The 15,728-nt window shown below is 46.5% G+C and overlaps 1 protein-coding gene across 16 annotated transcripts in view; it reads right to left on the bottom strand.

Annotated features, from left to right (window-relative positions):
- The window catches only part of PHACTR1 (phosphatase and actin regulator 1), a 561,465-nt gene that overhangs the window by 202,531 nt on the left and 343,206 nt on the right, over positions 1 to 15,728 (bottom strand). For all 16 annotated transcript variants that reach the window (XM_021099752.1, XM_021099751.1, XM_021099756.1 and 13 more), the window contains one exon: positions 15,133 to 15,297. In XM_021099752.1, the coding sequence (XP_020955411.1) occupies positions 15,133 to 15,297 (165 nt within the window). The remainder of the gene's footprint in view (positions 1 to 15,132; positions 15,298 to 15,728) is intronic.

Raw genomic sequence — 15,728 nt, 5'->3', positions numbered from 1 at the left:
GCCCTGGGACAAAATTTCCAATCAAGACGTTCAGCAGAGGGGCAGGAGAGGAGAGCGAAACCATTTATTGTTAGGGCTGGAAACAAAGAAACGGAAGCCTGCAAAGATGCCAAGGGGCTCAACTGCCATTCATCAAGTGCACCAGAATGACGACAGTTGGGGGGCCACTCAAAAGCTCATGCGTCTCAGTCCCAGTTTCTCCTGCGGGTTAACTGGCACCTCTGTGCTCTTTGCACATCTGAACTGGCCTCGGGGTCTGCCACTGATGTCCACGTGGTTTTGCAGAGAGGGTCCATGCTGCCCGCCTTGCCTGGCCCAGGCCTGTTTCAGCTCACTGTCCTGGCTGAAGCTGTAGCGGCCTCTCATTTTACTGTCCAAGTTGTCCAGATTTGGAAAATAAAGTACAGGGCACGCCGCCTACATCTTCCTCTGTTTGGGGACATGCTGACTTGCCACAGAGATCTGATGCTCAGAAGAAGACCACACCTTCGCTGTTTTTTCCCCCAGCAACACCCTTTCATAACATCATCACGAGCGCTTTGGCCTATGACCACAGCAAAGGGGAAACCGGATGAAGCACTTCCTCAGGGGCCTTTGTGTTTGTTCACTTAATTGTAAATCCATAAAAGCGGAAAGACTCTAACAGACTAACTTGATGGTCCCTAGGAAAACACGGGGTAAACTCCGGCTTCGTGGAATTGGACCACGCGCCTGAAAGCGAAGCCTGACATCCGGTACCTAAATCAACCCTACCCGCATCTCAGAGGAGCACACCACAACTGTCAGCTGAGAGATACACCATCCAGACACTGACACTTTCAGAGGTCTGTCCTCACGCTTGGATGTTGGTTCGCTTTGCAACGCATCTCCAGAAAAAAGAAATCACGACAGAGAAAACTTGCAAAAAACTTCCTTTGTGCCAGCTATTATTCTAAGAGCCACCGCAACTAACTTCTTTTTCAAAGCTTTATAAAGTGCCAGTCTTAGTGCTATTTTAGCTGAGGCAATCAGAGTACGAATAACTTGCCTGAGATAACTAGGCAGTCAAGCACCAGGGCCTGTTTCTTAATCCCTGATCTTCTGCACCTCATTGCCTGCACTCCCGAGTTAATCTTGGAAATCAGTGGCCAAGCAGACACCTGACAAATGCTGTAAGGTTTGTGTCCTTTCAGAATCCGTTCTGCCAAATGTCTATCCCTAACGTGAGCACCTGCTCCAGAGGCCTGTGTGAGCCTATTTTGTTTTATTTACCTAATTGATTTTATGTACCTAATTGAGTTTGCCAATTTTGTTTCTATGGGCCAAAGAGCCGAAAGACACTCTGTGCCAATGCAAACATAAATGCAATGGTTTGGAATGGTATTTGTTTGCAGCCAGGGCCAATTTATTCTTTCTTAGCCAGTCCAAACAGTGTCTGTCACGTACATGGCATTGAACTAGACACTGTGTGATCCAGAGATGGGTGAGACGTCAACCCCTGCCTCTAAGGACATTCAAGAAAGACATTAGGGCCTCCAGGGTCGCATTTTATTGATGAGCTTCTCTTCCTTCACTTTTCCGCTTCCTGGAGATATGTTAGAACAGGTAAGTATCCTGTAACATCACTGGGAAGTGCAGATCAATGACTGGCTGTAAAGCACCTGAATTACGAGTTCCCAGCCTTGTGGATCCGAAATACGCTATAGGTGATAAGACTCCAGACTAAGCTCAAATTCCAGCTTTGCCATTTCTTTCTTTTCTTTTTTCTTTCTTTCTTTCTTTTTTTTTGTCTTTTTGCCATTTCTTGGGCTGCTCTGGCAGCACATGGAGGTACCCAGGCTAGGGGTCCAATGGGAGCTGTGGCTGCCAGCCTACGCCAGAGCCACAGCAGTGCGGGATCCGAGCCGGGTCTGCAACCCATACCACAGCTCCCAGCAACACCGGATCCCTAACCCACTGAGCAAGGCCAGGGATTGAACCCGCAACCTCATGGTTTCTAGTTGGATTCGCTAACCACTGTGCCACGATGGGAACTCCCTGCCATTTCTAACTGGAAAGCAGCTACTTGAAGCCTCAGTGCCTTCACCTGCCAAATGGGGCTAATAACACCACGCGCGTCTCTTGTGAGAATCAAATAATAAGGCCGGCAAAGGGTCATGCATATTTCACATTCAGAGAAAACCCAACAGATGATAGCAACTGCTACTGCTGCTGTCCATACGAAATGGTTAAAGCAAACTCGACCTGGAAAGATGTTAAACAGAAGCCCTCGACAATAGAGTTGGCTGGTCACCGCACTCAGGTACCCACTGCGCCAGGGGCTCTACTCAGTGCAGGGGGACAGAGGGGCAGAGGCAGGCTCCCTGCCATCAAGGATTTTGCAGTCCTGGCATGTAAGCAGACTGCCGGAGAAAGTTCCCTTGGACAGCAAACAGTATTTCTTCACAACCTCCTCTCCCAGGGGGTATGGATTTCCACAACCTTTAGTCTCCGAGAGACGGCCTTTCAAAGAGGGCCATGGCAGTTCCTGCTGTGGCACAACGGGATCGTTGGCGTCCCTGCAACACCAGGACGCAGGTTCAATCCCCTGCCCGGTACAACGGGTGAAAGGATCTGGCATTGCCGCAGCTGGGGTGGAGGTCGCAGCTGTGACTCGGATCTGATCCCTGGCCTGGAGACTCCACATGCCACGGGGTGGCCAAAAATGGGAAAAAATAAAATAAAATAGGGCCATTACGTCTACGTTGCCTTCGAACTCCTCGCTATGTCCTTTGCGGGACATCGTGGATACACAGGCTGACCACACGCAGCCTTTTTTTCTTTTAAGAAACGGAATGTTCCCATCGCACAAAGAAAACGGTGATCCAGGCAGGTGTTGAAAGCCTCACAGCTTGATGATTTCTTATTAAAATCAGATGCTAAATAGTACTCTGATTATCTGCATGTTTGTTTTTCCTAGTCAGGAGACTTGTCATCACTGAATAAAATGTGTGGAAATGTATTTATTTAGCCTCAGTCACTGAGTTGATGTTGCTTTTTCCCTAACGTCACAACCATGTTAAGGCGAATTTTGCATCTTGACACAATCCCACGAATCCTGAACAAAGAAACACCTCCCTACGCTCACATCCGCTTTTGCTGATTACTCTGTATTTCTCCTTTTCCCTCCCAGCTGAACTCCTTAAAAGACGCCTGCTTCCTCCACTCTCACTTATGCCATAACCATATGCTTGCTTGCTTTTTTTCTTTATTGGCCGCCCATCGGCACATGGAGCTCCCAGACCAGGGATCAAATCCCAGCCGCAGTTGTGACCTACGCCGCCTCAGCAGCAACACTGACTTCTTAACCCACTGCGCTGGGCTGGGGATCGAACCCACGTCCTGACACTGCCGAGACACTGCCAATCCCATTGCACCACAGTGGGAACTTCACCGTGTGCTTTCTAAAATCCCAGCCATATGGTTCCTTGAAACCGTTCTTCTCCCCAAGGACACCAGTGATGAGGTGTCACCCGACACACCAGCCACATTTCAGTCATCCTCTTGGCAGGACGGGGCAGCAGACCTCCTGCTTTCCTGAACTCTCTCCTGCTCTGGTTAGGGGATACCAACGGCTGCTCCTGGTCTTCCTCCTAACCGCCAGCAGGCCTTGTCTGCCTTCTCTGTAGATGCCGCTGCCTGTGCTCCTAACAGACTGGTCAGTGGTCCTCAAGGAACTGCCACAGCCCCTCTGCTTCCCACCTCACATTCTCCTGTTGCAGTTTTCATCCTCTGGCTTCACAAATATCCAGATCCCATGACTTGAAGATCTGCTTTTCCAGCCAGACCTCTCCTGATCCCAGCCCTCTGTATGCGCTATCCCGCCATCCTGGGTATCTTGGCAGCACAGGAAAGCCAGCTGCTCATCTTGCCCCCAAAGCCGATGTAGTGAGTGGTACCTCCACCCACCTAACTGCATGCAGCTATTCAGTGAGAAACCAGAGCCTGGTTCTTTATTCTGCCCTTATCCCCCACATCTAATCTGTAATCCAGTCTTGCTCAGTCTGTCTCCTAAATACCTCTTGCGATTGTTCATAGCCTGCAGTTCCCAACATCACTGTTTTAGACTAGGTTATCTGCATCTCTCCCCAACAGTATAATCAACCACCTGCTAACCAGCTGCCTTGTTACCAGAATCAATAGAGACACTTAATATTCGGTTTGATGTGACAGCAAGGAGATGTCTTCTTAATTCCCTAACAAGTAAATCTTCTCTCATTACAGACACAAATATATGGAAGTTATATTAACGACTTGAAAAGTTATTTGGTCCCACTCCAAGCTTTCCCCATAGTGTAGAGAATGAGCTTCCCCAAAGGCAGGTCTTCTGATGGCTCCATCAGGATAATGCGTGAGGATAACGTCTAGATTCCACTACAGTCTTGTAAGAACCTGTATGAGCAGACCCCCCCTGCCCACCTCTTCATCCTCATCTCTCTCAGTTCTGTGCTTCCCCACCCCAACAACCCCTTTCAAATCACCACTGCTTTCCAAGCTATAAATTGCCCATCTCTCCTCCTCTCTTTTCTAGGCTTTCTTACATTCTGTCCTTTCCACTGGGAGTGAAGACTCTACTCACTGCCTAACTCCTTAGTTCACACCCATTTCACTAGGAAACTTTCCTGGTAACTAGTAATTCAGTTGGCTTTGTCTCCTTGAGTTCTTGGATCCCTGGGCATCTCCTGTCGCTCATACTTTGTTATATAAGTCCTGGCGTAATTACCTGTTTTTCCCTTAAGACCGTAACTTTTGGAAGGAAGGGGACAGGTCTGTCCTCATCGATGCCTTTTTTAAGGAACAGGGACAGCATTTGGCACAGAAATAAGTGCAACATGCCAAGCTGGTATCATTTCCTGCACTCCCTATGGTTTACAGAAGTCTGAAGTCATAACCTCTGGCCAGGTAGATAACATTACCTTATTAGCTTAAAAAAGGGAGCTCTTGAAGTGACCGATAAGGGATTAATTTCCAACGGGTACAAACATCTCATAGAGCTTTATATCAAAAACGCCAAAAAACCCAATCAAAAAAATGGGCACAGACGGTTCTCCAAAGAAAACACACAGGTGGCAAAAACAAACAAAACACCACCATGAAAAGATGCTCAACATCACTCATTATTAGAGAAATGCAAGTCAAAGCTACAAGGAGGTATCACCTCACAGCAGTGAGAGGGGCCATCATCCGAAAGACCACAAACAAAAATGCTGGAGAGGGTATGGAGAAAAGGGAACCCTCCTACGCTGTTGGTGGGAATATAAACTGGTGCAACCACTGTGGAAAACAGTATGGAGGTACCTTAAAAAACTAAAGGTAGAACCACCATGTGATCCAGCAATCCCACTCCTGGGCAGAGAAAATCCCACTCTCCATCCAGAGAAAACTGAGTAAATTCAAAGACATACATGTGCTCCAATGTTCACTGCAGCACTCTCTGCAATAGCCAAGACATGGAAGCAACCCAAAGGCCCATCAGCAGAGGAATGGCTAAAGATGTGGTACACAATGCAGCACACAATTAAGCAGCCATAAAGAATGAAATAATGCCAGTCACAGCAACATGGATGCACCTGTAGATTATTACACTGAGTGAAATAAATTGGAGAGAGAAAGACAAACATCATATGACATTACATATAGGTGGGATCTAATGCAAATGATCAAAAGAACTTATTTAAAAAACTGAAAACAAACTCACAGATTTCAAAACCAATCTTACAGTTACCAGATGTGAAACCATTAGGGAAGGGAAGAATTGGGAGGGTGGGAATAATATAAACTCACAACTGCATAAAATAGATTAATGAGAACCTACTGTATAGTATAGGGAAATCAATAGTTTGTAATAACCTATACGGGAAAAAAGAATGGATATATTTATATGTATGACTGATTCACTTGGCTGTACACCTGAAACTAATACACCATTGTAAATCAACGAGACTCCAATACAATTTAATGTTTTAAAAAGGGGGAGCTCTAAGAGAACATTAAAGTAAGGGGTCAAAGGCCTCAACCAGCCCTCTTCCAAGCACACACGTGTCTGGTTTTTTGTTTGTTTCTTTTGTCTTTTCAGGGCCGCACCTGCGGCATATGGAGGTTCCCAGGCCAGGGGTCTAATTGGAGCTATTGCTGGCGGCCTACGCCAGAGCCACAGCAACGCCAGATCTGAGCCACGTCTGCAACCTACACCACAGCTCACGGCAACGCTGGATCCTTAACCCATGAGCGAGGCCAGGGATCGAACCCGCAACCTCATGGTGCCTAGTTGGACTTGTTTCCACTGCACAATGATGGGAACGCCCACGTGTTTGCTCTTGATCATCAATGTGTTCAACCTGTTTCAGCTTTGGCCTGAATGGGAAGAACAGAAACGTCCAGCTCAAGAGGGCTGCCGTGATGACCCAGAGGGCCTTTCTAATGGACACAGCTGGTCTTATGCTGGATATAAAGGCCATGATTCCATTTGGGAAAGAGATCTTCATTCCTACACTAGCAAAAGATGTCAAAATAAGCCTGGAAGTATAACTTTGGATTTAATCCTTCTGTCGAGGGGTTGCACATGTGCCCTGCAATCACACAGCATGCAAGGGACCCCTACATGAGAGGAACTGGCAAAGTGGGCTTAACATGGGGACCAACCATCCTGGCTATCAGATGCAGACTCTTCCGGAAGAGCCAGGACACCATCATACCACATCCAAAGGCAGAGGCCAAGGTAGATGGTCCTCAGTATCCAAGGAGATTTATTCCAAGAGGAACAATTCTAGAGACAGGGCTCCCAGAAAGGGGCTCCTTGAAACCAGTGGGGGCTAAAGTCATCAGCAACTCCGGGTGCATCAATGGAAGAAATCAAGGAGGCAGAGTGTGGCCCGAGGGAGCAGGGCAGCCAGAAGCCAGGTGAAGCAGTGAGCTAACAGTCCGGGCTTTGGGGTGGCTCTTATACTGGGGTGGGGGTGGCGTGAGATAAGCGGAACCTATAGCAGAAGTACCATCAGTCAAGGGGGCCAGATGAGAAGGCTGGAGTTCCAGGATCACTGGAGTCCCCAAGAATCTTCTACCCAGAGTTACATCCATGTTGTGCTGTATAGAAAACCCCGGGCAAATCAAACACTGCTCCTGGCCCCGGTCAGACCTGTGACGGGAACTCCCAACACACTGCAGGCCTGGCGCTTCATTCTTGCTGGCAGCTGGGTGGGGCTGGCATAAGCAAAACCCAGGCCACCGTGATCAGGTCTCCGACTGTGTGGCAGGGGGACAGGCAACCCATTACACCTACCTGAGCGTTGCTGCTTTATTGCCACACAACTTTACCTGCATTGAGAGGAGTTTTCAGGAGCTGGAGTATATGTTTTTAAAAAGCAACCTTGATTTTATATGAATCGACTAAAATGCAGTACTTTATTGGCCTGAAATTATGATGGACTGAATCATCTCAAGTGGGAAAAAAAAAAAACCACAGAATCTTTTCAAGAAAATATCAATTTGCAATGAGTTGGATGCTAAAATCAGAGTGTTCCTTCTGTTTCTTGATTGAAAATGGCAAATGAAAACAGCACAAAATTTTCAGATAAGATACATAGGTGTTTGGCTATCGGTAGATGGAATCATTTATTTCCCACATTTCTTGATTGCTTTCTTTCTTTTTTTTTTTTGTCTTTTTAGGGCCACACCCTCAGCATATGAGGTCCCCGGGCCAGGGGTCTAATTGGAGCTAGAGCCACTGGCCCACACCACACCCACAGCAATGCCAGATTCAAGCCACATCTGTGACCTATACCACAGCTCACGGCAATGCCAGATCCTTAACCTACTGAGTGAGGCCAGGGATCAAACCTGCGTCCTCATGGATATCAGCCAGATTCGTTTCCGCTAAGCCACAACAGGAACTCCCAAAGTCTACTGATTTTTTAAAACTCCTCTCAACCCACTGGACCTCTCCTCCCCCCCCACTCCCCTGCCCGCCCTTTTATTCCTTTTTAAGGTCACACCTGCAGCACATATGGAAGTTCCCAGGCTAGAGGTCAAATGGAAGCTGCAGCTGCTGGCCTACACCACAGGCACAGCCATAGCAATTCAGGATCCAAGCTGCATCTATGACCTACACCACAGCTCATGGCAACACCAGGTCCTTCACCCACTCATGCAGGCCTGGGATAGAACCCACATCCTCATGGATATTGGACAGATTCTTAACCCACTGAGCCACAACACAGGAACTCCTGCTACCCCATTTAAAGTCCAATACTATAGTGGGTTGAATGGTATCCTCCAAAGATTGGCCCAAGTCTTAACACTCGTTAATGTGACTTTACTGGGAGAGAAGGTCTTTGCACACATGACATGCTAGAGATCTCTGGATGAGATTATTCTGGATATAGGGCAGACTCTCCATGTAATGTCTGGTGTCTCTGTAAGAGAAAGGAGACGGAGGTTCGAGACACAGAGTGACGAGGCAGGAGGGCCATGCGACGACAGAGGCAGAGTTCGAGCTAGGCAGCCGCAGGCCAGGGATCACGAAGTACAGTCCCGTCACCAGGAGAAACTACGAGCAAGGCATGGGACAGACTGTCCCTTGAAGCTCCCCAGAGGACCAACCCTGCCCACACCCGATGCTGGACTTCTGGCCTCCAGAACTCTGAGAGGTCACGCTCCTCACACACGGCCATCACTCTAACCAACCTATGAAAGCAAATGACCCCAAAGTTACAAAGCCGGCTCAGGCCGCTCCTTTGCCTTCCGCATCGTCAACAGCCAACTCTGGGTACCACGAAGTTGACCCAAACACGTATCTCAAATGAGAGTCTTTTTTCTGGCAGTTTCCCACCCCACCCCCACTCCTCCAAACCTATCACTCTTCCAAAGCACGCTTTCTTTTTAAGTTACAATCTTTTTTCATTTATTTTTTTTCCCGCTGTACAGCATGGGGACCAAGTTACACATACATGTATACATGCTTTTTCCTCCCATGGTTGTGTTGCAATGTAAGTAACTAGACATAGTTCTCAGTGCCACACAGCAGGATCTCATTGTAAATCCATTCCAAGAGCACTAGTTTGCATCTGTTAACCCCAAGCTCCCGATCCTTCCCACTCCTCCCCATTCCACCCCCCACCCCACCCCCGGCAGCCACAAGTCTATTCTCCAAGTCCATGATTTTCTTTTCTGCAAAGCACTCTTTAAGGCCACACTCCTCACTCTCCATTCTCCAGCCACTGGTCTTCTTTGCTTTCCTAGATTGCTCAACCCCTGCCTCTTCCACCACAGGGCCTTTGCACATGCTGTGTCTGCAACCTGGAGTTCTAGCTTTCTAAATTCCTACCCCTCGTTCAGATCCCAGGTCTAACTTCTCTCCCTCAGGAAAGTTGTCCTGCTTCCTCTGCCTAAGTCAAGCCCCCCACTCATTCTTCCAAGTGCCTTCCCTTCGCCATTCTCATCACAACTGAAGTCTTCACCTTTAAGGTTTGCGACTGCATCGCCTGCCTTTCCAGCGACACCGTGCAAGACACGAGCTCACCAACAAGGTCTAGTTCAACTCACAGCCACACCCCCAGGGCCGCAGCCAATTTCAGCATGTGGAAGAGGCACATTTAAATTTTTTAAAGTTTCTCTTTTTTTTTTTCCTCTTTTTTTGCTCAAGGCCCTAGGGATGCAGGAAAGCTTAGAAGCACACAGCAAGTCTGGGTGCCTTGTAGATTTCCAGGGCCAACTTCTGCAGCTTAAGATTTTCCGTCAAGAGGAAAGAAGAGCATAACTCAGTGGGATCTTCACAGTTTATTCCTGCCAGTTCTGCTTTTCTATAAATACAGGCTTCATTTTCAAGGAATCTGGAGAAGATGGCTGCAGTTGACTATTTTGGGAGAGCCACCGTCGGTTCTATTTCAGAGGGGATGTTGTCATCTGTCTTTGCTCCTGGGGCAGGTGTGGGCATGTGGACACCTGTGGCTGACCGCAAAGAAGTTGGACATGTCAGGCTGTGTGACCAGCCCTGGGGGACACAGTGAAAGGCCCGACAGGACCATCTCCCCCAGGACGCGTTATTTTATGTTCCGTCCATTCCTGTCTTACTCCTACTGTCTTGTGTGATGCCTCGATGCTTCAGAGAGAAGTCCTGAGTCTCGTAATGCTTTCACCAGCATCCACGGCGCAGTGCTGGAGGCCTTTTAAGGACACCAGCCTCCAGCTTAGAATAGGAAGATGTCTGAGCAGCATGGGACACGGGGATCTGCCTTTGAAAAATTCATGGGACTGTTGATGCCCAAACTGAGCAAAATGTTGAGCTCATGATTTTCCAATGTAGTTTTCGTCTTGCTAATACAGCTTACGAAGCAAGATGTCTGGGTGCATCTTTGAAAATGCTGTATACACATCCTGTAGCTTGAGGTACAAGACAACTACAGCATAGCTAATTATGGCAAATTATAAATGTAGCTCCCTGTGGAAATAATAGCAGGCCAAGTATGCAATGTGTTAAGAGCCTTTCAAGTATTCAGGAAAAGACTCCAACTTTAAACACAAATATATAATATAAGCTTAATATCTGGATTTACTCTTTGAATTTAAAATTGTGGGAATTATTATACATATGAAAGGACAATATATATATACACACACACACACGACAAATATATACATACCAGCTAAACTTGGCCAACCAATTAATACTCCCACAATCAGTCACTTTTTTTTTTTTTTTTGGCTGTGCCCAAGGCATGCAGAAGTTCCCAGGCAAGGGATCGAACCCAAAACATAGCAGTGTCAATGCCAAATCCTTAACCATGAAACCACCAAAGAACTCCCTTGATTTTCTTGTATATGTAATATTTGATTCTATCTATAGTTAATATTAAATATCTATTTAATATTTAATACTTTGCATTTCAAAGTATTTCTTGAACATATATAGTATTTGTCATGCTAAACATTCTTAAACTGTCCATTTTTTTCTCCTTGGGGATAAAAATCAGCATAGAAAGTCTCTCCTTTGCAAAAAGAAGGAATACTATTTCCAGATAAGAACAAAAAATACTACAGTGCAAATCACTGACTTAGGAAAAATGAACTAGAAGAGCTTGTTACACAGCTGTCAACCTATCATGATAGATGGATACCCTGTAGTCTAGCCTTTATTTTCTCTCATTCAGGAGCTGACTGTCTCTTTAAAATAAAACCACATACAAATTTCACACTCAGCTGCCAAATGAATCAGTCTGGCCATTGAGATCACAAGAACTTGCTAAGAATAGTTAATAATAAGAAGGATTAAAGTTGCAATTTTGCCTGTTTTAATTTTTTCTTTCAAAAGAGTTTTTTGTTTTGTTTTGTCTTTTTAGGGCCACACCTGCGGCACATGGAGGTTCCCAGGCTATGGGTCTTAATAGGAGCTACAGCCACTGGCATACACCACAGCCACAGCAACACAGGATCCGAGCCGTGTCTTCGACCTACACCACAGCTCAGGGCAACGCCAGATCCTTAAGCCACTGAGCAAGGCTAGGGATCGAACCCGCAACCTCATGGTTCCCAGTCAGATTTGTTTCCGCTGCGCCGCGATGAGAGCTCCCCCAAAGAGTTTTAAATGAAAAAAAATTTCGGACTTTTAATGGTGCACAAGTACTTTGATGCTATTGTATTTGCATCCCACACCTAAGAGAAAATCCTAAGACTTGGAGAATAGTCTTGTGGCTGCCAGGGCGGGCAGGCGGGGGGTGTGGGGGGAATCGGGAGCTGGAGGTTAACGGATGCAAATTATTGCTCTTGGAATGGATTTACAATGAGATCCTGCCTTGCAGCCTTGAGAACTATGTCTAGATACTTACATTGCAACACAACAATGGGAGGAAAAGCTACGTATACACGTATGTGTAACTGGGTCCCCACGCTGAACAGTGGGGAAAAAAAAAAAAGTCAGCACAAGGCTTCAGGTGCCTTTTTACACGAGAAGCATCAGCCCTTCGCCTCACGGTCTTGCCAAATGGATGAAGCAAAGCTCTTGGATGCCAGGAGCAAATACATCTACCACGCCAGCCTTCAGGCGGGTAAATGGCCCTTTTTTAACTGTATGTTTGTATCATTATAAACCGTTTCATGGAAAAGTCAGGAAGACCGCTGCAAGGAACTTGTAGCATCTTCGTTTCATTTTTTCCAGTGCTAAGAGAACATTCCCTACTTTCCCACTCTGTGTTCTCTTTTAACTGAAGTACAGCTGATTTCCAATGTTGAGTTAGTTTCTGGTGTACAGAAAAGGGATTCAGTTACACACACACACATCCTTTCCCCATTATAGTTTATTACAAGATATAGAATATAGCTCCTGTGCTACACAATAATTTCCTATTTATTTTTTAATTTTTTTTTTTGTCTTTTTAGCTATTTCTTGGGTCGCTCCCGCGGCATATGGAGGTTCCCAGGCTAGGGGTCGAATCGGAGCTGCAGCCACCGGCCTACGCCAGAGCCACAGCAACGCGGGATCCGAGCCGCGTCTGCAACCCACACCACAGCTCACGGCAACGCCGGATCGTTAACCCACTGAGCAAGGGCAGGGACCGAACCCGCAACCTCATGGTTCCTGGTCGGATTCGTTAACCCCTGCGCCACGACGGGAACTCCTCCTGTTTATTTTATATATATATTTTATATATACAGTGGTCTGTATATATTCATCTCAAACTCATTTGTCCCCCCACTTGACTGTTTGGTAACCTTCAGTGTGTTTTCTATATCTATTAGTCTGTTTCTGTTTTGTAAATAAGTTCATTTTATCATATTTTAGATTCCAAATTTAAGTACTATCATATGGTATTTATCTTTTTTCTTTTTCTTTCTTTCTTTTTCCTTTTTTTTTTTTTTTTTTTGGTCTTTTTAGGGCCACACTTGCGGCATATGAAGTTCCTAGGCTAGGGATTGAATAGGAGCTATAGCTGCCGGCCTGCACCACAGCCACAGCAACATGGGATCCAAGCTGCACAATGCTAGATCCTTAACCCACTGAGCAAGGCCAGGAATCGAACCGGCATCCTCATGGATACCAGTCGGGTTCATTAACTGCTGCCAGGGATCAAACTGGCATCCTCATGGATACCAGTCAGGTTCATTAACTGCTGAGCCATGATGGGAACTACCTAAACTTTTCTTTCTTACTTCACTTAGTATGAGAGTCTAGTTCCATCCATGTTCCTGCAAATGGCATTAGTTTGTTCTTTTCTATGGCTGAGTAGTATTCCACTGTGTATATGTACATCTTCTTTATCCATTCATCTGTCAATGAACATAATTTAGGTTGTTTTCAGGTCTTGGCTACTGTTTTCTTTTCTCTCTTTTTTTTTTTTTAAGGGCCACACCTGCAGCATATGGAAGTTCCCAGGCTAGGGGTCGAATTTGGAGCTGCAGCTGCTGGCCTATACCACAGCCACAGCATTACCAGATCTGAACCCTAGCTGCAACCTACGCTGCAGCTTGTGGCAATGCCAGATCCTTAACCCACTGAGCAAGGCCAGGGATTGAACCCACATCCTCATGGATACTAGTTTGGTTCTTAACCCACTGAGCCACAACAGGAACGCCATGTCTTGGCTATTGTGAATAGTGCTGCTATGCCTGTTCACATGTCTTATTCACGTTCCCTAAGAATATGTTTCATTTCGATTTCTCCTCTCCAAGGCAATGATCTGAGTGCCCCTTTCTGATTCACTTGGGGGGCGGGGGGATGCAGAGGAGTCATCCATTTAGAGTTTTGCTGGCCTATAAATCTCTCAGGAGAGTTTAGAAATGAGGTGAACGACCTCCATGTTTCATGACACCCTACGTCTGTCCCATGACCAAGAGGGTGGAGAATGCGGTCAGAGGAAGACATTCGGTCGGGGGAGGGACCATTGAGAGATTCATGGAATTAAGAGGTTCATTCCAATCCCCGGAAGGAACAAATTACAGCAACAGGGCATCGGGGTTTCCATCTAAGAAACAGAAAGCGTGAACTGGGGATGTCCACCATGAGAAATGATTGAGATTTCAAGACTTTGTGCAACTTTCCTGTGTTTGCTTCTCTTGCATTCCCCAAAGCAACTAGCATGACAACTCTCCGACTTGTGAACTTGTGTTCTGGTCCAAGCAGCAAATCATCTCCTATTTCACGGATTGGAGGTGAGCCAAAGGCGAGGAGGACCAAGAACAGAGGGGGTGAGGATCCCGCGGCGGAGGGAGAGCAGGTGGAGTCTTTGAGGATATACAGGAAGAAAGAAATACAAGCCCCGGAGTAGCCCTGGGCTTATAAATACCGACCTCAGGACAAAACAAACACAAAGCATCTGCACAGCTCCTCCATCATCGCAGCTCAAACCCAACAGGGTGAAATCAGAATTCCGTGTTTCTTTCCCCAGACATCTCCCTCTGCAATAGTCTCCCTTATTAAAAAATATCTGCATAATATGCCACCATCAACACCCCACAAAGATCACATAAGGTACTCTTCTCACCCCATCTTCCAGATGGGGAAGGGAGGGTTACAGAGCTAAACTGCAAAGTCATGCAACTACCAAGTTTCACAGCTGGGACTTGAACCCAGGCTGTCTGACTCCAAAGTCTGTGCTTGTCACAACTCAGCCATTGTTGACTTCCCCAAATTCCTGTGCTGTCCCCTAGGCTATGAACCATACAGTTTTCTTTGTTATTACATAATGCTTCATTTTTTCAAGATCGTTCCTCCATGAAATAACCCATTCCTACCTGCCAATGATGCTCTATAACTTACTTTCTGCTCTGTGTTGATTTTTACTGGCGCAGTGAAAATACGGGTGAAAAATAAATGCACTGTCAACACTGGAATGAAGGCATTCAACTATGGGGAAAGTGGATTTCCACATTCAGGTATTTATACAGAAAATAAAAGTAGTGGTTTTTTTTTTTTAATTGAAAAACAAGACCGAAAAACCTGACACGAGCAAGCCCATAGGATCTAAAAGCCATTCCCAACCACACTGAAAAATTACTAAATGCAAGAGCTTGATTTTTTTCCCCCTTTTGGTTCACACAGCTCGTGGTAGTTAAATTCTACTAATGACCATGCAGACTTGGAGCCAACAAGCGCTCAATGAGAAAGAGAGAAAAAAATAACCTTACCTGCTGATGTGTGTTTGAACTTTTCGCTTTTCTTCTTCCTCCACTTCCAGGGCTTGAAAATCCTTCCCAGGTTGGCAAACTTACTCCTTCTCCGGATGGGTGGGGTGTGGGTCCCTGGGACAAGGGAGTCAGAACGCATCGCCGCCAGCCTCTCCACTTCCTCAGCTTGTTTTTGTCGAGAAAGAGATGGAAATAAAGAGAAAGAAAGTGTTAAAATGGGAGCCTCACAGATGGCCAAGGTTTTCCATGGTTACAGATAACAGAAACCACGTGACGGAACTTCCGTTTCTCTTTTTGCCTTTGGGAAGGGAAGTCATGCCAACGTGTTCTAAAGACTGGTGACAGTCAGCCCAACCCGAGGGCTTCAGAGCACCCTGACCTTAACCCTGGCTTGAGAAGGAGGATGAGGAGGTGCAAGGGGTGGAACAGGACCCTCTGGACACGTCGGACGCTCCCCCAGGAGCCACGGATGGGGCATCGGAAGAGTCCAATGACAGTCAAGGCAACTATGGTCCAGCACTTTCTCGAGTCAGCCTTGGCAGCTGCGGCCACTCCAACACGGTCAGCTGAGACAAGAGGGGGGGAAGCATCCTTCC

The sequence above is a fragment of the Sus scrofa genome, chromosome 7 (assembly GCF_000003025.6).
Source record: "Sus scrofa isolate TJ Tabasco breed Duroc chromosome 7, Sscrofa11.1, whole genome shotgun sequence".
NCBI lineage: Eukaryota > Metazoa > Chordata > Mammalia > Artiodactyla > Suidae > Sus > Sus scrofa.
The sequence above is the reverse complement of the archived record's forward strand: the minus strand, read 5'-3'. Positions and strand labels throughout refer to the sequence as shown.